The sequence below is a fragment of the Chaetodon auriga genome, chromosome 5 (genome assembly GCF_051107435.1).
Source record: "Chaetodon auriga isolate fChaAug3 chromosome 5, fChaAug3.hap1, whole genome shotgun sequence".
Taxonomy (NCBI): domain Eukaryota; kingdom Metazoa; phylum Chordata; class Actinopteri; order Chaetodontiformes; family Chaetodontidae; genus Chaetodon; species Chaetodon auriga.
This window is the reverse complement of record NC_135078.1, coordinates 19357880-19377549: the sequence shown is the minus strand read 5'-3', so window position 1 is coordinate 19377549 and position 19670 is coordinate 19357880. Positions and strand designations below refer to the sequence as shown.

Genomic DNA, 19670 nt, shown 5'->3' with positions numbered 1-19670 from the left:
TGTGACAATAGAGCAACATCTGGAGCAGATATGCCTTCATTATGCAGGACAATACGCGCCTGAACGTAACACACAAAGCAGTCAGCGTAGTTGATGTTTATGTTTTCAGAGCCCAGTTTGGCCAGAGTCGAAGTTTTAACTCTCTGAGCCATAAAAACCTCATCATGAACATGGAACCGCTGGTACCTGCGCTACCTTCCACCAACGAGTACGAAGAGACGGCCACAGACAACGGTAGGATGTTATTTAATCTACGCACACACGCACACACAAGCAGACACACACTCATGCCCTCCTGCCACAGACCTCTGGAAAGTCACATGGGGTCTCCCTTGTGTAGGCAGAAGCAGACGCACATGCACAACCCTGAGAGAGAAAGCGTTAATTGAGCAGCTGATGCTCCCATCCCTCCATCAGTCTTGTCTCCCTGGAGACACCAATCGCAGCATGCTAAAAATACCCTTCCCATGATCCTCCCTGAGTTTACCACCATGCCTGTGTGTGTGTCCATGTGTCTGACATTGTGTGAGTTTTGCAGAAGAAGATACACTTTGTGACGTCATGGAAGCAGAGCCATAGACCCAGCTTGTGTTGTCATTAAGGAAAACTCAGAAGTTATCTGTTCGGCTCCGAGACGTCTGACTGTTCAAGTTCAAGTGCCTCTGTGTGCACATGCAACCTTTCATTTGTTCATTTTCCTGTATATGTGTTAGTGTCAGTGGTTGCATCATAAACGTGAAATTTGACAATGAACCCTGCAGATACAGTGTGTGTATGTGTGCGCATAATTAGCCATAATTATTAACATTATTTTGCAGCTTTTTCATTTGAGCATTTCACTTTGATTATTTGTAAAACACCATACTTGCACTAAATCATGCATTTAAGCAGTTTAAATGAAGCAAATTAAACACTTCCAAAACAAGGTTTATGATAGAATAGCTGACTGATTAAGAACTACTGAACAATAGAGCACAATCATGTTTGTCACAGGTTGGAAACAGTTCATTTTACAAGTTTGTCATTTCCTAATAATTTCCTTTTAATTTCCTAGAATGTTCACGTATTATGTAGAAGCGATGCATGTAGCCAAAGTGGTGAGGTGTGCAATGAGGCTGGTTACTGAAGGATATTTCAGTTAAACTATCCATCAGCTGGTGTGCTGACACCTGGCTCACAGCTGAAATTGGATCAGTTCGCTCCCCATGAGAGTGTAAAAGAGTAGGGTCTGTTTTTTTTCCCCTCATGAGGTGATGTGGCCGAGCAGAGTAACACAGCCCTGGAGAAAACTCAATGAAGCAGCACAGAGTAGTCTGCATTTTAAGGCTCTTTCTCCAGGACACTGTGGGTTTTAGTGTTTCCCCTCGTGGTATTTTCTGCATGTTATCGTTATTCTCTGTCGTTTTTTCTCTCCATTATTATTCCTGACACTCTCCAGTGCGACTTATTATCTGATTGAGGCATACATCTTGCTGTTAGGGGAGAGCACAGGGTTAAGGTTACACAAGACAAAATGACGAGCCACGAAAGGGAGAGAGGAGTTTAAAGAGATGAAGAGAATATAAGAGAGGAGAAACAGGACTGTAGGGCTGAGAGAATGAACAAAGGTTAGGTAAGGATGCTGGATGTAAGGATGTGCAGGAGGGAGGCGAGTGTGTGGCAAAGCCTAACGGGAAGAAGTGAGACTGAATGGAAGACAAATGGAGGGTCGTATTACAGAGGAGATGAAGGCAAGAGAGAAGGCAGGAAGAGTTAAGTAAATCTGTGTGTGTGTCTGTGTCTGTGTCTGTGTGTGTCTGTGTGTGTCTGTGTCTGTGTGTGTCTGTGTGTGTCTGTGTGTCTGTGTCTGTGTCTGGTAGGGGTTTGGTTTCAGAAGTAAGGAGGGAAATTGGGTGTTATTCAACAATGGAAAAACCCTGAAACAATAGATAACACTGTGATGATGATGATAATTGGGATTTGTGCGTGTGCGCGTGTGCGTGTGTGTGTGTGTGTGTGTGCAAACAAAGCATAAAAATTTAGAGCCCACTGAGGCCTGGAAGGAAGAGAGTGACACAGTAAAGGTCACATTACACGTCCATCGATCCCACAAAAAATTCTAAAAACATTCACTAATGTTCGCACAGCTTATTGCATTGCACAGTACTGCAGGTAAGTGTATCCTTAGGATCTCAGTTCAGTTTCCGTCATCTGATTGTGGCAGTTAGACACCAGATTTTAGTCTGGAAATCCAACACAAATTCTAAAAGTGGGGGGTGGGAGAAGCTAAAAAGTCCTAACCGGAATTTATGCCCATGGAGAGTGACATCCTCGCAGTCCAAAGAGCCTGTCGATGCCACTTACCTAACTCCTTCTCTCCATCTTTTACCCCCCTCCCTCCTCACACATTGACCCGAGCCATGCTCTGCAGGCCTTCACACATGTACAGTCACGCCGGTGTGCCATCACTCTCCTCAAGCTGCTGATGGACTTCTTCTCCCTCTCGCACCTCCTCTGACAGAATTTACAGCCACCCCCTTGCCTTTTCCAGCCTCTCCTCCTCTCTGCCTTCCTCTCATCTCACCTCATCCCATTTAGAGGAAAATCAATTCCTCTTGGCTCAGGGTCAAAGAGCTGCAGCAGTAAGCATCTCGTCTGTCTCAGTTGGTTAGTTCGGGAGGGGCAGGAGGTAGTCATCAAATCAAGAGCCTCATGCACCACTGACAGGATACAGGCTGAGTAATGACACGAGATTCAATTTGAAAAAGCCTTGTTTCCTGCTGCAGCTCCTGCTACTCTGTGTTGTATCCTACTCAATAAGATATTTTAGTCGTTCATCCTTTTAAAAGTGATTGAACCATGCAACAATGGAGGGTTGACAATAAGCCACTGATTTAAATGTTTGTGGCTTTGTCTGCAGTCTAATGCATTCCCTCCATTTTGCCCCAAACAATCAAAAGCCCATGAACAACCCACAATTACTAAGATACTGGAGATGGGAAAACCATTCTTTGTCTTTGTCCACTATCTAACATTTATTAGTGGACTGAATCTTAAAGTCCTTTTGAACAGAGAACAACTCATTGCTCTGAAAAGATAATGACATATTATTTGTCAAAGAGAACAATTTTAGAAGCATTCAGGTGAGATTCAAGTGAGTTTAAAGTCGGGGTGTAGCTTTTGATTAAGTAGTCTGATTTCAGCCACAGTCGAAAGCAGAGCAATAATCTCAGCTTCATAAATAGTGAAGAGATGAAATGAATCGTACAGATGGGGAGCTCACCTTTCTCTCCCCCACGGAGTTTCCTCACCAAAAGAGACAAAAGTAGTTGTGAGGACCTGTTAAAAGGGGGAGAGAAGAAGTTCAAATCCTTCCCACTGATCTTGGCACACCTGGCCCATCACTGCATGAGGTGAGCGTGCTTGTTGGTTTGTTGTTTTGGAAAGTTACAAACATTGGCTCCCCTCCCCTTCAGGGGGAGGGATGGAGCAGCGATTGGGCCGGTGTATGGAGATGAAAGCAGGGTTTGAACTTCTCGCTCTCTTTCTTCATTTGTTAGCTCATTTTGAGTGTATCCCCACCATTAAACAGTCAAAAAGCTGACTGGATTAAGAAGGCTGCTGCAAGGACTTTGGGATAAAGTGTCCTCGAGATGGTCTAGGATCACCGTCTATATTCAGAGCACTAATCTCAGCCATTAGAGGGGAAACAGGAAGCTGACCCAAGGTCAGTGCCGACCTTGTTCTGTTTGTACAGCCTGTCCCCGTCTTATCTACCAAAATCCATACACACACACAGACACACGCACACAGACAGTGGTCATTTTTTGGCTACCACTCACGGATGTTTCATGGTGATTAGACTTCATATTCATGTCTCACACTTCATCCACACACCTGCCATCACTTAACAGAACAAATGGAACCCTGCGAGTGAAGCATCAGGTCTGTTTTCCTCCAGCAAACCACTGTATAGTTTTTAGATTTTGTCCCCTCACCGTCCACACTTGTCTCTCTGTAATCAAAAATGAGCTCAGAGGGATTCATTTGAGTTTGTCTCTGTCTGTCAGTGTTGGAGTGAAACAGAAATAAATGTGTCTGACATGAAGACAGAGATAAAGAAAGATTTGCACAGAGGAAAAGAAAGTGATCTCCATCCCGTCCTGGGTCAGTCCTGCCCCTCTGTAATCAGAGTTAGATTAGCTGCTCCTCTGCAGCCAGGACCACCTGGTTATATATAGAAACTGCAGCTTTGGGCCTGATCCTCCTCTAATGCCCCTCCACTCTTTGTTAACATCACTGACATTCACAGAAGGACCCGCCATGTCTGTGTATCAGAGAGAGAGAATGTGTCTGGTGTATGTCTCTCACCATCTCTCAGTGTGTATGTATAGGCATGTGTGTGGCTGTGCACACGTGTGTGTGGGGAGGGGTGTGTTCGTACCCATCCCAGCGTCAGAGCTCAGCTGGCAGTCTGGTCAGTCGGGTTGTGGGGTCTTTCCACAGACAGCTGGCTTTGAGGTTTGTCATCAGGCTGATGATGGAGGTTCTTGAGCACAGCAGTGATGTTAGAGGCGGCCTCATGCAGAGCAGTTTGGACTTGGGAGCGAGCGACAGATCCAGCGTAGGAGACACCCTGAGTTGTGGGAGCCAGGACCGGGCAGGGAGTCTTAGGCTCAACATGACCCCAGAGAGGCTGGAGGGTGAGGGAATGGAGGAGGGACAGACTGGGCCGCTTGAAGTGTTCCACCCAGGGGTGTCCACAGATGAGCAAGCATCGTCGATCGTAGTGGCTGAGGCCTTGAGGTGCCAGGTGAAGATAACAACACGGCGGAGCCTGCATCTACGCATAGCCAATCACACGGCCCGGGATGTTTACGTACGGCTGGTGGGACACGGAGGGCGCATTGCCGAAATCAACACTGGACTTCCCAGAAATACAGTGGAACAGAGTAAGACTGTCTGTCAAAGGCAGAAATGTGTCAGAAATAGTGCATCTTTTGCCTTGCAGTTTCTTAAAGTTTAGTTGAGAGGTTTCATTGAACTGTGCATTTCTTCAACGCTCACATGAAAACTGAAGTGCAGCCTTTCCATCTCTCCAGTGTGATGCAGCTTTAAACGTGCATTTCTACATTTGAATCGGGCACAGTGTGCCATCATTGTGTGAGGTGGTTTAGCGCAGTCGTTGGGTTGCCAGGTTTGTTGTGGCAACCATGTGGTGCAAACTGTAAATGTAATCCGTCAAACATCCTGAGACTCTCAAGGGACCTCTTTAATGTGTGTGTGCATGCGTGTGTGTGTGTGTGTGTGTGTGCGTGTGTGTGTGTGTGTGTGTGTGTGTGTGTGTGTGTGAGAGAGAGAGAGAGAGAGAGAGAGAGAGAGAGAGAGGGAGAGAGAGAGATTGAGTAGTTTGTTGCAACATGCACAAACTTAATGTGTGTAGAGGTAACTAAATATAATCCAATCTAATCTTCATTAAGAAACTATTAATAGCTGGGGGGGGGGGGCAGCTTTGTAGTAAAACAACAGGCTCAAGGATTCAGGAAGGCATTTTGAATATGTGGATTGTAGATTTGTGAATGGAAGGTTTGACTGAAAGAGAGCTGCTACAACACTGAATAATCATCTTAAATGTTGGTTGTTTTCATCCTTTTTATTTCTGTTTGAGGATTATAAGACCAGCTGTGGGATTTAAAATTTAAGCTTGCAGAAACTGAAATTACATTTATGAATAAATTGTAATTTCACAAAGGCACATTTGAGAATAAAGGTTGGCCAAAAGTGTTAATAATGATTTCTCATAGTATCTACTCATAGTTTTTATTTGATATCAGTGGCTACACTCCCAATATTCTGTTTGAAATGTTTGGTATCAGAGCGGCCCTTCACTTGCTGGCTGTATTTTGTAGTTGGCGTTGGCGTATCTCCATCCTGCTGGAGAGTCCTTGACCCTACACTGAATCTTTAGGGGTGATGCTTCACAGCTGATCCTGTTCTTTCACTTGAAACTGTGCAGGGAGAACAAGTGTAAGAGGTTGTTCCATCGTAGTAAGAGCTGTACATAAGAGGAAGAGAAGAGTCTTACAGTTAAATGTCACTAAATCATCACTTTTTAGCTCCACAGATCCACAAGCATAGCAGCATTGAAGCCAGTGTGTAAATTAACTTTCTAGCACTTTCCCAGCTTCTAATTTGACTCTCAGAAATTATGCTTCAGCTGTATGAGCAGAGTAAACATTCAGTACAGTAAATGATGTCTCCATTCTTACACACGAGCGCAGTTGTACAGATAAATATACTTAGGAGGTGTTTGGGTGCGATGAGGTTCCTTGACAAAGATAAATAGGTCTGTCAGCACTTGCATAACGGGGGAAAACCCTGCTCTGTGTGTGCATGAGTGTGTCTTTGCGCACAGGAATCTAGCGCCTCGTAGTGTGAATCACCTCATCTGTGCAGAGGCTTGTATAAGAGCTAACAGGACAGAAAGCAGAGAGTGTGTGTCTTGTTTCTTATGCCTCTCCAGCTGGACTACACAAACGTTGTGAAGATTTGCCTTTACAGTATGATTGTAGAGAGCCGCGGCCACGCCGTCACATCTGTGCTGCTCCTCTAGCTCCATGCAATCAGCATTTCTTTCATCAGCCCAAAACTGAAGTGTGTTTCTGGGGTTTGACTCCATATTCTAAGAGAAATCGGCGTCATAACAGCAGTTGCAATGAGTCTTCATGGTTTTAGCAAAGTTAAAAGATGTTTTCTTCGTGAGCACAAAAACTTACAGAGCAGAGAGGCAATAACTTGGTTTTGTCCATCAAACTCCCTAAAGCTCTCTTATAAAGTCATTTTTTCAGCTTTCTTGCTCTGCTGGTTAAAAACAGCACACTCGCTCATGCACTCGCTGCTTCTGCTGAGTCATGATGTTTAGGAAGGTCTAGTGTGGTGTTTGTCGGGGGCCACTAAAAATATTGATATTAAATAATAATATTAATGATTAAATGATATTAGGTTGTTTTTCAAAAAAGCTCCATCTTTCTCCAGACATGTGAAACAAGCCGCACAACAGACTGTTGAGGCTGGATTTTTAGTGATTAGCGTAGCTCCGCATCAGTGGGATTTTGAACTTCTTATGTCTTGGCACAACCTGCAGGTTCTGGTTTCGTGTTTGCTCTCTGTCTAATTTTCATTCATTATGTATACCCACTTATCCTGGAGGGTCTGCTGCTGATCACAGCTGAGATGTGGCGAGGGGCGGGGTGCACCCTGGACAGGTCGCTTAAGGCAAGGTCGGTTGACTGGCGACTGTAATTTGCCCGTAGGTGTGAATGTGAGTGTGAATGCTCGTCCGTCTCTATGTGTCAGCCCTGTGATTGGTTCCTTGGCGTGCAACTGTGCACAGTGAGAAGATGAATTGTGATAAATTCAGGCTAGTACTGGCCAAGCCAGGTGCATACTAAAGCTGCAACCAGCACTGTTGAATCTTTATCTTTATTTTCACCCCTTCACCTCCAGCTTCCTCACTTCTCTGAGTCATTTTGCTCCCCTCATTTGTCTTCTGCTCCTTCTTCCCTGTTTTCAAGTTTAATGCCCCTCTTTCTCTGAGTTCACTCACTCCTTGGCTTTTCGCTGACTGTTTCCATGGTAGCTGTCACCACTCGGTCCTCGGGTTTCCGCCGCCTCCCTCGCCTTCCTCCTTTAATTTCTCTCAAGTCATATTTGAATCAGTTGGCATGGTAACTGATTAGTCAGTTTGGCCTTGAGTGTCTGTGGCTGATTCTGTCTGTTCTGATAAATGGAAAAGATCACGGTGCGGTTCGGCTTTGTGGCAAACAAACACCTGCGTTGCCTTTCTTTCTCAGCCATGTCCAGTGAACTCAGAGGCCACTCGCTCTCAGAAATCTTAAATGTTCAAATTTGTTATTGATATTTGATTGCCATGAACTGTGGTTGTGGTTTTCTACTTTGTTAGAAAAAGTACGGCTCTGTGTAGTATTAGATTTAATATTATGCAATGAAATATACTGAATAGTGACTAGCAGTGTGTGTGTGTGTCTGTGCGTGTGTGTGTGTGTGTGTGTGTGTGTGTGTGTGTGTGTGTGTGTGTGTGTGTGATCACCAGATAGAGTCTGGATTAGAGAGGTGTTGACGAGCTGAGTCATATGTCACTGGACATTCACCCCCCAGCTCCTGTTTAATCCATAGCAGGAAGACAGCTGGGCTTGTTTTTAACATTCACACATATATATTTACACATACACACGCACACACACCATCATCGTGTGCACTGAGGCATCAGTGATGTCTGAGAACCTCATCACTAAGTCAGCACCTCAGAGTGAAGCGCATCTCCACATGCTTTGCTTTCTGCGCTCTGTTGTCAGGCTTCGTCACATCAGTGGGAAATGACCGTCACGCAGCAGCATTATTTTATTTTAGTTGAGTTATAAATGGAAATCAGTGTGCATGAAAAGTGACAGTTCAAACAGCATCATGACGCTCATCACACCCTGAACTGTATTACACACAGACTTCATGTCCCCTGCCAGCATCCATAAGCCAAGTGCAATGAGTGCACACACTTGAAGCCAAGCAGATGAGAATGCGTTAATATAGAGAGAGCCAGCTAATAGTGTCGATTAATAGCATAATTGCCGTCTCATTTTCCAGGTTGAAGTGAGGTTCGTTATTTATGGAGCAACATTATTTTTTCATTATATATGTGGATATGATTGCTGAGATCTGTGGCTGCTCTCTCCTTAAGAAATACAGGAACGCCATCATGTGGCTGATGTGTTCAACTGCAGCATAAACAGCTACAGCTTCTGTCCCGCTTAAATATAAAATAAGTGTTTTTGCTGTGAGCGTGGACACTGTTGTCCCACACTGGATCACACAACAGACATTGAGAAACTCCTCAAGCTTAGAAAAAGTTAGGTGAGTGTTAATAAAGGTGTGGCAGCACAGAACTAATAGATATAGTAATTATTTCTCAAGAAATGTAGTTTTTTGTTTGATTTATGTGAAGTTTATATAAAAAATAGCTATATATTAAAAAGTCAGAGTTAAATAGACATCCTTTAGCTAAAGCTGTGTAGCATCCTGTTTAAAAAGAAAGAAAAGAGACAGTGTGGTAATATTTTGCACGCTGTAAGCTGCCAAATAGCAGAGGATCAACATTAGTGCCTGGTATATACATTATACTATAGTATTAGTATGTTGTGTGAAATATGGAATTAGGACAAGTTTGAACGATTATCACTAATGGCACATAACAGCCAAATTTACCCTTTTTTCAAATCCCCAAATCATGTTTCAATCGTCATATTACCCTTAATACCTAACTCCCTCAGTCTGCTTCATGTCCTGATAACATCTCACCATATTTTGTCTTCTCGTAAGAAAGCAGTAGGTCTTTTTGATAGCAGGTCTGCTCTGAAGTTAGTGAACGTTATCTTTAAACTTAGTATTCGATCTGACGTGAAACATGTTTCCTCTGTCTTTCTGTTTCCCTTCACCAGGTGTTGTTGCTGTGAAGGACTCTGTCCCCTTGTCTCCTCTCAAACCTTCAGCAGCACCTGCAGACGCAGAGCAACAAGGCACTGAAGGAGGGAACTCCGCTTTAGGCAACGACCCGCAGCCTCCCCGTGTTTCCATGGAAACCTCAAATCTCCGACCTCAGACCCCCAAAGCTGAAGATGAAGTGGAGGAAGACGACGAGGCCGGCGGCCCACTCACCATTTCTGAGCTGGTCTACAGGTCTGTTGAGTTTCATAACGAATTATTCAGAGCGGCTGTAATTGATATTTTTGTAATAGCTGTGTTTTGAAGCCTCTTTCTACGGTGGCCCTAAGAGCTCAAAACACTGCAATTTAAGAAGCTTGAAAACACAACCACCACATATACAGTATATCATTACTATATCAATAAAATAGACAATGACATAAATAAGGAAATGATGACCTATATTACTGATGATTAAAGACATCATTATCCACCGAAATAGATAAAATATGTGTTTAATTACTTCAATGCTCAATTTCAGTTTAAATGAATTCTGAGCCCCTAATTGCATATAAACAGAAATGACATAAGGTAATTAAGATATTTCTGGTGCAGCTATGATGGTAAATTGAAGAAAAAATCGCCTATTTAATATATAAGCAGTACATGTCACTGTAGATGTGCTCCTCTGGAAGTGCTCAGCAGCCCCTCTGCAGCATGAAAGCGCTCTACATGATGATTTAATCACTTGAAATTAGCAGCAACAGAGTGAACAGACAACATAGGCTTAAACTAGATACACCATAAATGTGGCTAACAACTCTTCCTGTTTACGCCCAGTAAATTACAAAATATTAACTAACAGTGGTAGATGGTGTAGTCACCCTTTGAGAGTTCATTGAGTTCATTCCTGCTTATCAGTATAATAATATCTGTTTTCTAATGTGTCTGATATCCTCCCTCTCCTCTCCAGCCCCTGTGCCAGCATGCTGCCCACCCCAGTGGACGACAGTCAGGGTGGCGTCGACTTGCTCTTCTCCTCTCCGGTGCAGAGCCCCGCCAGGCTGCTGAGGGAGCTCCATGCCGACCCCGACATCCAGGCCCAGCTGGAGGCGGAGAGGGAGCGGGACCGGGCCTACGAACGCGCCCGACTGGCAGCGAGAAGTCGAATGGGTGGAGTCCTGACCAACAGCCTGCGCCTGCTGTCGTCCAATGAGAGAGTCAACGCATGTGTGCTTAGCGTGGCCCGCTTCGTCGCTGTGGTAATGGGCGTCCTGCTCATCACTGTGCCCACCCTGCTGCTACTCCTGGAGTCAGACATCGACGTGTCGTTCCTCCACGAGATCCGCCAGACGCCGGAGTTTGAGCAGTTTCACTATGAGTATTACTGCCCGCTTCGGCGCTGGATCCTGTGCAGGATCAGCATGGCCATGGAGAACCTGTGGTCAGACTGAGGAGGAGGAGAGGGAGAAGGAAAAGGTGGGAGTGAGGAGTCACAAACAGATACGCCCAAATGTCTGTCTTAACACGTAATTTCATCTTATATTCAGTCTTAACAGCTGGTGTCTCTTGAGACCAGACAACCAGTCTGCCAATGATATGAAACAATTTCACTTGTTTAAGAGCAAGTCCAGATTATTTTATGAGCAGGTGCGATGGATCACTTATCACTTATGAGGGCTGACAAAAAAGTTCCCAGAATGAGGACTTCTCTTTGTTTATTTCTGATTGAATTACACTGAAACAAGTAGATATGTTTCACCTCTTTGGCAGCATCGCTTACTGTCGAGATGAGACTTCAATCATAGGATCCAATCACTTGTTAAGATAGACACTTTTGGCAATGATGAACTGAAAAGAAAGAGGACAAGAAATGCTCTAAGTGCTTGAGGAGGAACCTGTGGAGGGGAGAGATTCGTGAAAATAGAAAATGAGGGAAGCAGAGGACAGAGAGAAAGTCACAAAAAGATTCAGGAAAGAGAAAATGTGGTTGGTTTGCTTTTAAAAGAAGTTTTAATGGTCTGTTCACTCCTGACGCTGACAAGCTGATGTAATGACTCTTTAGTAAATATCACCCACCATTCTGATTGGTTCTCTCCTTCAGAGCGGAGTATGTGATTGGTCACAGAGGCTGTCAGTCATGGCGGAGTGGGTGGTGACAGAGAGAGAAACGGTTGATTTGTCACTGAGCGCAACAATAGCCACAGTCAGAGGTACATTATATATATTTAAAAACAAGAGAAATATGATAATTAATACCAATCTTAAATAAGTTGTTTTTAATGTTTTGTACATTTTTATGTGATCCAGAACTTTCAGGAATTTTTCAGTCAGAGGATCTACTTTGATCTTATTTTGAAATTAAGAGTTTACAAAAGATTACAAAAAAAGAGCAAATTTATTGAAGTTTATCGGGTTGATGGGTGTTGAGAAAAATTTAAGCTATTTTTTAAGACTACCGTCTGCATTTGCTGACTCGGTAGCACCCTGGGTTTTTCCTACAGAGGCTACAGCACAAATCTTTTACACAGAAAACAGATTACAACTGTTTCAGATTATGTGATGTCATTTTGGAAACAGGAGGGCAGCAGGAGAGAAACTTTAGTCTGTTTGTGATGATAAAACTTGTGTTCGTTGTTGAACGTCTAAACGTCTTCTGAACTAAATGTTAGCTCACTAATTGAGGCTACCAGTGCATCTGTCAGTGCTTTTGAAGAGGGTTTAAACAAAGAGCATGTGGGGAAGAAAAGGTAGGATCATGGGAAAGAGTTGCTGTGGGGAATAGTGTTGTTAAATAGTAAAACTATGAACTTAGAGGTGGATCATTTATTAGTCGACGGTGTGGAGCTCTGTGCCGTGTTTGTGGGATCTGAAGTGATGGGATAGCACACTTGAAAAGGTGAATGTACTCCAACTACACTGCTGGTACCTGACACATGATGGGACAAGTGATGCATTCAATGGCCTAAATCTCTTATGCAGGTCGTTTTTTGCTTGGTGATGTGGACTGAACGGACGCTGTAGGAGTACAGTTGTAAGTATTTAACACACGGGAGCAGATCAGTGTTTATATCACCAAATCAAATTGGAAATGATTGTGGCCACTTCTTAGAGCGATAACATCATGTTGTGCATCCTGTGTTCAGCATTTAAATGACTGCAACTCCTTTAAATGTCAGTCACATTGAGGATTCTGGTTTGAGTAGATATGAAGCTGTGTTCATGGGCATTCACTGCTGATTCGGCTGGCCTTTCTAAAATGTCTGGAGCCACAGAGTTAAAGATGAACAATGTTATGGATAAAACCGAGAAGGGATCCCAAAAATAATGATTTAGAAACCTCTATTTGGTCCAGAAAAATATGAGGGAATGAACTGGAGATGTGACTTTACTCTAGGAGTTGATTTGTGTCAAAACAGTGTAACCTTATGACGACTACTCCCGTGGCCCCAATGACAAATGCATCAGTCACTTTTGGGAAATCACCAGGTGATTGTTCATCGACAGATAATGCCTGTTAGTTGTAGTGTAGCGGCTCTGAACGGAGAGGAGAACAGAGAGGTACAACAATGAGAAATGACTTTGTTTCGGTGTGAAAAAAGTTGTGTTCAAAATGTAGTTCGATTTGGTTCAACTTCTCAGGAAAGGGCATTAGCAGTTTAAGTTAAAAAAAAAAAATAAAAATAAAAAAAAAATATATGTCTAAAAAAGGCCCAAAAAAAGATAAAAATGCATCTAATCATAGCATACACCATGTAGTTTATCCATAACATTCTACCATGTCTTGCTATTATGCTACTCTGAATATCCAAACACTGTATGTATTTAGTCTGCAGCCTGACGTAAACACGGCTGCAGGCCGTCTGTGTTGTTGTAGCCTCATTTCACTCAATACGTATGCATCCATGTCATTCTAATGAACATATTACCCAAAATGTCTCTGCTGTTGAGAACCGGTAACCTCCATACTGCTTTATGGCAGAGCAGACACTGAGCTCTCCTGAACAACTGCAGAAACGCTTTAAAGTTTATTTTCAGAGATCACTCTTCATACCTCTGCAGCGCACACCACCGTCAAAGCCCTCTCATTATAAAGGATCAAATGTTGCTGCCTCATACCACCAAAATTGTTGTCATGTAACTCCGTAGACTCCATGCACTGACGAGCTTTATGCATATAGACAATATGCAGAACATCAGAAACGCGCTTATTCGGGACAGAGCATTTATTTTCCTACTACAGTACATGCACTGAGTTTCGATGCTGAAACCAAGCGAAGGGCCAAACCACTATGATGACGACGTTCGCATTTAACATCACAGACTCTGAGATAAAAACAGCTTCACTGTAGGGGATGGAGCTGATCTGTATGCATTGCTAAGTGATCACCATCATCCCATGATAACCAACAGATGGGGATATCATCAGGAACTACCATCCTGTCTTCATGTGTAGCTGTATGCATAGATTTAAAGTAAAAATACTCTGTAAAGGCTTCATGTACACAGCTGTACAGACAGTTTGTCCCAGGCTTTGGTCCTTTTTTTCCGTGCTTCATCCTCCTCTTAACTAACCCGGGGTATCTCACACTCGCCTCCTTTCGCTGACCTCTCAATGCAAAGTGCATGACCTCATCTGTAAATACTGTGTTTATAGTTGTGGCAAAAAAATCCAATCTGGGTAAAAATTTCCTTTCTTTCTTCCCTCTGCGTGTCTTGTCTGTGTAAAGCGATCTAGATATAGGCTAGGCTTGGCTGTCTTGACCATCTTAGTTGAATGCATGTTCTCTGTGTTTTTACCAAGACGAGGAAGGGAGAAAGAGGTTGAGACGCTAAAAGGCTTTTCTCTCAATCAACATTGGGCATTTAAAGAGCAAAACATGTCACACAGCGTGCTTTCGGCTTCGCTTTGATCACTGACTTGACAAGGCTGAATTCATGCGGTTGCTAAATCTGTTAGCTTCCTTTCGGTTGATCCAAATGAATAAATTATGTCTCAGCACAAACAGGAAAACTTGTTGATGGCTGTTTTTTACAGCCTCTTAAAGAGCAGCTCTAAAATATTTGACTAGTTAGCTTCATTGTGCTTTTGCTCTGTGTGTGTGTAAGTCAGTCATCAAACACTAACCCCGAACCTCATTGCTAACGGAGCATGTTATTAACTGAATCGACTGATCCAGAAACAGTAATGGTTTAGATGTTCAGTTTTTAAGACGTTTAAAAAACACTGAACCGAGTGAATGGAGAAAACCCCTCAACTCACTGCAAACGACAGAAGGCCTTTGTGCTCTGTGATCAAACAGATCTTTGGCCCCATACGACACTGTAGCATTTTATTAGCTTGTAGCTCATTTATCAGTTTAGCAGCCTTTATGAGTTTAAAAGGGACTTTCACCCCTTTGAGATTTAGCTCTTGTTTTGAGCTACTGAACCTGAGTTCCTGTGTTTTACAAACAGCATATAGATGCATTGAGAGTGCAACTTTTGTTTCCTGTACTTAGACAAAACTGTGACACAAACATCATCAAAATCACACACCAGTTGATGTCATATCCGAGGTATTACTTCATACAAATCCAGAAGTTTCTGACACGAGTCAAGTATTTACAAACCTTAAATTGATTTCGCTGCCTTGAAGTATCAGTAAAACTAAGAAAAAGTGCTTCACAGACAACCAGAATTCAAACCTGTTTCAACCGAATACGCAAACACTGCTTTTAATTCATTTATTTAAGATTTTAAATATTTGAACTCAGGTCTACTATATGCAAAACTATTGGACATCACGTGGTATATAAGTGAAAAATCAGCTGTTGTTTAGTACATAATTTCAGTGTTGTGTGGGCATGTACAGTAGCAGATTCTCTTGCACGGTCACTTTGTCGTTTTTGATCGTTAGTCAAACTGATTGTTTCTGTTGGTTTATAGGTTAGTCAGATTATTTATTTATTTTTATTTTATTTTTTTTTTTGTCATTTAGTGTCTTTTAATAAGAAACTCTGGGATGTTTAATTTCAGAAGAATCAAAAAAGAAAAAAAAATCCCTAAGTAATGACCCCCTCCCCCTCCTCCCCTCTCTTTTGGGACAACCAAGCCTTATGAACTTTGTGAAGTGAAAATTTTGAATGTTTGTATGTTATAAAAGAAATCATGGATTGTTTTATATGTTAATACTGCCACAATAAAGCTCCCTAATTAATATATATTGAAATACAGGCCTAATGTGTGGATTATTCACCTTCATACATACGATTTGGGTTTCATCTCTGAGGACTCAAAAATCTCAGAAGTCATCCAGTCGGTCTCAAAGCTTTGTCTCCCTCACGTGGTCTGAAAGTGAGATTGCACTTCCTGTCATCATCTCCATGGTGACATTTGTGAGAGCAACAAAAGATTTCTGGGATACAAGGAGTGTTCAGACCTTTGCTATCAGGAGTTGACCGACAAGAATCAGCTCTCTGTTGGATGAGAAAATTTATCTCCAGTTTCAAGCAGAAAACTTCTTCATCCACAGATCTCAAGTGAGCTCTTCTATACCAAAGATGGATTGTACTGAAATAAGCAGAGAGGAAATCTTTGGGGTAAGAGTGACTGCAGTGTTGCTGTTTTATGGCTTCGATAGACAAAATCACCTCTCAGACATACGCAGGAAGAGCTGATGTCTGATACAGCAGGTGATGGGTGTGTTGAATAATGATTATTTTTGTGCAGTGCACCAGAAGTAAATGGCTGTTTTGCTTCATCTGTTTTCACAGGAACAACAAGTTGTCTCATCCCAACAGGTGAATGCATGCATGTGATGTCGTGAGAAGGGAAGTAACCCAGATTAATTGAAGGCAAATACTGGGAATGTATGACAAAGGATAAATCCAACAAAGAGGAGCCACAGGTAACAGTTCAAGCAGCAAATACAGCTATGGAGACACATCCTGTCACAAGAGCAGGACGCGCTGCGTCTGAGCTCCTGGAGGACTCTGGGAATTGTAGGCAGGTCATCAAGCGGGAGCTGAGCCTTCATCTTCTCAGTGACTCTCTCTCCAGTGAGCAGCAGAAGCTGAAGCATGTGCTGGACTGGGCTCACAGATTCCTCAGCACTGATTCAGAGGTTCACCACGAATTCTGCAGAGCTGACAGCTTGATCTTAGCTAATGCAGATCTGAGGGAGGCACACCTTCATCCCGTCTCCTTTGCTGCAGATGGTAATGAGGTATTTGGAGGAGGAGGAAGTATGCAGGTTTGGCAGCTTGAACCTTCAAATTACGAAAACAGTGAATCAAACAAGCAGCTCTGTGTTTATAAAGCTCCACTCTCAGATGATCATTGCATCCCATTCTCCTTCACCCCACTGAGAGATCAGATAACTTGTCCTGAGTACAGAGAAACTCCTGAAAATATGGAAATTATGAAGCCACAAGATGCCACCGACAAAGAAGCTCCTAGCCAAGACAGCACCTGCACAAGAAACAAATCGTCAGACAGAAACACAAATCAAAGGCTTGTATCAGATGGTGCAACAAGCTTGATGAAAGAATCCACATCATGCTGGAGCGATACCCGTCAGGAGAGGAGCATGGAGGTGTTTGGCACCGCAAATAACTTGAAACTGAGTAATGAAGCAACTGGAGCTCAGTCAGAAAAAGACACATTGAGACATCAGATGGAGCTGAGCAAAGCAAAGGCTGATGGGAAGGTGGGAACAAAGAAGGAAGTAGCGAGGATGGGCGAAATGAAGGGGAGGCTAAACGAAGATCAAGAATCTGGCTCTGCTTTTTCAGCGTATGCCAAGACTTCCATAAGCAGCAGTGAGCCTGAGAAGACACAGGAAGCAGCAGAAAAGACAGCTTCAGCTTTGACTGTATATGAGCATTACCAGCTTTGTGTGGATCGACTGCACCAGCTCAGAGGAAGACAAAGCCGACACATCAAACCGGGATGCTTCATGGAGTCGCCTGCAAAAGAAAGGAAGACTCAAGAAATGGCAGCACCTGTAGAAGCACCGGCCCCTCCTACATCTGGCTCTGAGCTGACCACCACAAATCCTGAGATTAAGAAACGTTTCAACAGAAAGGTTACAGCTGCAGAGATCACAAAGGAGAGGAGTTCAGATGTCATTCATAAAAAGCAGGGCAGATCTAAATACAATAGAAGTAGGGCAACACTTATGGAGAAAGGACAGACCAAACAATGCGACAATTTGATTCTGAAGGAAACACCTGCATACATTTGTGCTGATGTTTGTCAGAGAAACATTACCAGCAACACACATTTGGACCTTGATAGCAGCAAATGTGGAGGAATAATAAAAGAAACTGCAGGAGACATGACCTCAGCTGATAATGTTCCTGCTGTGGAGGAGACTGCTGCACTCAGCCCTAACCCAGGTATTCAATGTACTTAAAGGCAGTTAAATATTGTACCAGAGCCACCCATTACTGCCTGGAACTGTGGTTACCGTGGCGGGTTTGAGGTCGCCTCGTAGGGATTGCAAAATTGCAAAATTAACCTGATTTATAGGACAGGAAAGAAGATAAATTTATAGTTTTTTTCTGACTGTTCTCTAATCTTTTCCTCCTGTCTTTGAAGTTATTTAAAATGAAACAATCTGAGAAGGAAATTTAATAATTTGATTTAATAATCATTGACTTTGCATGTGACAAGAGACTGCAGGAGGACATTTCTTCATAGAAAGGTTGGGAACTGGTCTAGGGCAAGTTTTAGATTCGATCTCTGCCTCTTAATTTCAATCTACTCTTTTAGTTTGTCCCTCTTTACACAGAGGCCAAATACTATTACAATGACTATACAATGACATCACATATACATTAGTATATATGCGTGAATGTGCATCATTGTAATGTGTGTGTGTGTGTGTGTGTGTGTGTGCGCACACGTGTCTTTGTCTTTGCTTGTGTTCAGGTTTGAGAATCAGATGTCATCCAGGCGTAAAGAGTTGTCAGATTGGTGTCAAAGGTCAAATGAAAAAAGGCGGTCGCGGTGCCTCGACGAGACTCTGTGAGAAGCCACATGTGACCGTCTCTTCTCCAACCAAGAAAGAAATATTGCAAAGGTAGCAGATGTGGCTAAAGTGTGCACAGACAGCAGTAGACAGTTCAGTTACTGTACCTCTGCACTACTAAATAAACCAGATTATCTTCCCGAATTCATCTTATTTAAGAACTCCTCGTCCATACTCACCCCTTCGGACACGCTCACATTCTCATTTGTGAGTTCCCTTGAACATGAATCCACACTTTGAAAAAAGCAGCATGGCTTAGAAACACATGACACCTGTACTTTCAGGATAGAGAGTGCACTTCCTGATAGACAAAATCATTATCTCCTTTTAAAATATCAAATTAGCTCTGCAAATAGCATCTGATGTAATGTTTTTGAAAGTGTTTTCTTTGCTACTAAAGCTGAATCTGTCCCTTTGTCTCCTGCAGACCTCAGTCATCAGGAGTAATCAAACACATCAGGAGACACACACCAGAGGACAAAGTGAAACCTACGTCAGCTTGTACAGTTACACACAAGTGTCTGCAACCTAAAGCGTCACACACACCTCTTCATGATGACCCAACGTCATCACCCTCAAGTGAGTTCAACTCAGAATATCACAAGAAAGTTTCCAAAACACGAACAAATCACAAAAACAAAGTCACCAACGAGTCATATGAACGTCTACATTTTAATAGGCTTTGTGGTGCCACATAACACAGATTTGCTTCTGTTCCTTCTGAGGAATCAATGAAATTAATTTCACAGTTTGTCCGACATCGTTCAAGCAGCAAGTCATACGATAAAGAGGATTTTCGTTAGAGTTCGAAAAGAGTTTTGTGTGTGTACTTGTATTAATCATATTGTAGGGACAAACATTTGTTCCCACAGTCTCTTTATATAAATGAATCAGATCTGCCGGAGGTTTATGGTCGTTTTAAGGTTTAAGACTTTAGTAAAGTCATATGACAGCAAAACATTAGGAGGGCTTGTTTTTCATTTACTGAAAAAATAAGTCCTAAGAATTATACTTTTACAGACTGTTTACAAGAATATCAGTATATCACTCTGTTTGCCCGAACAGATCAACGTGAAGAAGCTGACTGCAAACACAGCGTAAGAATTCTTTATTTCTGCTCTTTGTCTGTTATGATATTATTGACCTACATGCATCGTGACCATGTTTATCAAATGCTTTA

At 42.7% G+C, this 19670-nt stretch overlaps 1 protein-coding gene across 5 annotated transcripts in view; it reads left to right on the top strand.

Moving 5' to 3' along the window:
• The window catches only part of frmd3 (FERM domain containing 3), a 54071-nt gene extending 35620 nt beyond the window's left edge, over positions 1 to 18451 (top strand). For 4 of the 5 annotated variants that reach the window (XM_076729970.1, XM_076729971.1, XM_076729969.1 and 1 more), the window contains 3 exons: positions 110 to 234; positions 9492 to 9729; positions 10448 to 15685. In XM_076729970.1, the coding sequence (XP_076586085.1) occupies positions 110 to 234; positions 9492 to 9729; positions 10448 to 10928 (844 nt within the window). In that variant the 3' untranslated portion in view covers positions 10929 to 15685. Of the gene's footprint in view, positions 1 to 109; positions 235 to 9491; positions 9730 to 10447; positions 15686 to 18390 lie in introns of those variants that run through there. The other variant, XM_076729968.1, reaches the window with a different exon arrangement.
• The last annotated feature ends 1219 nt before the right edge of the window (positions 18452 to 19670 follow it).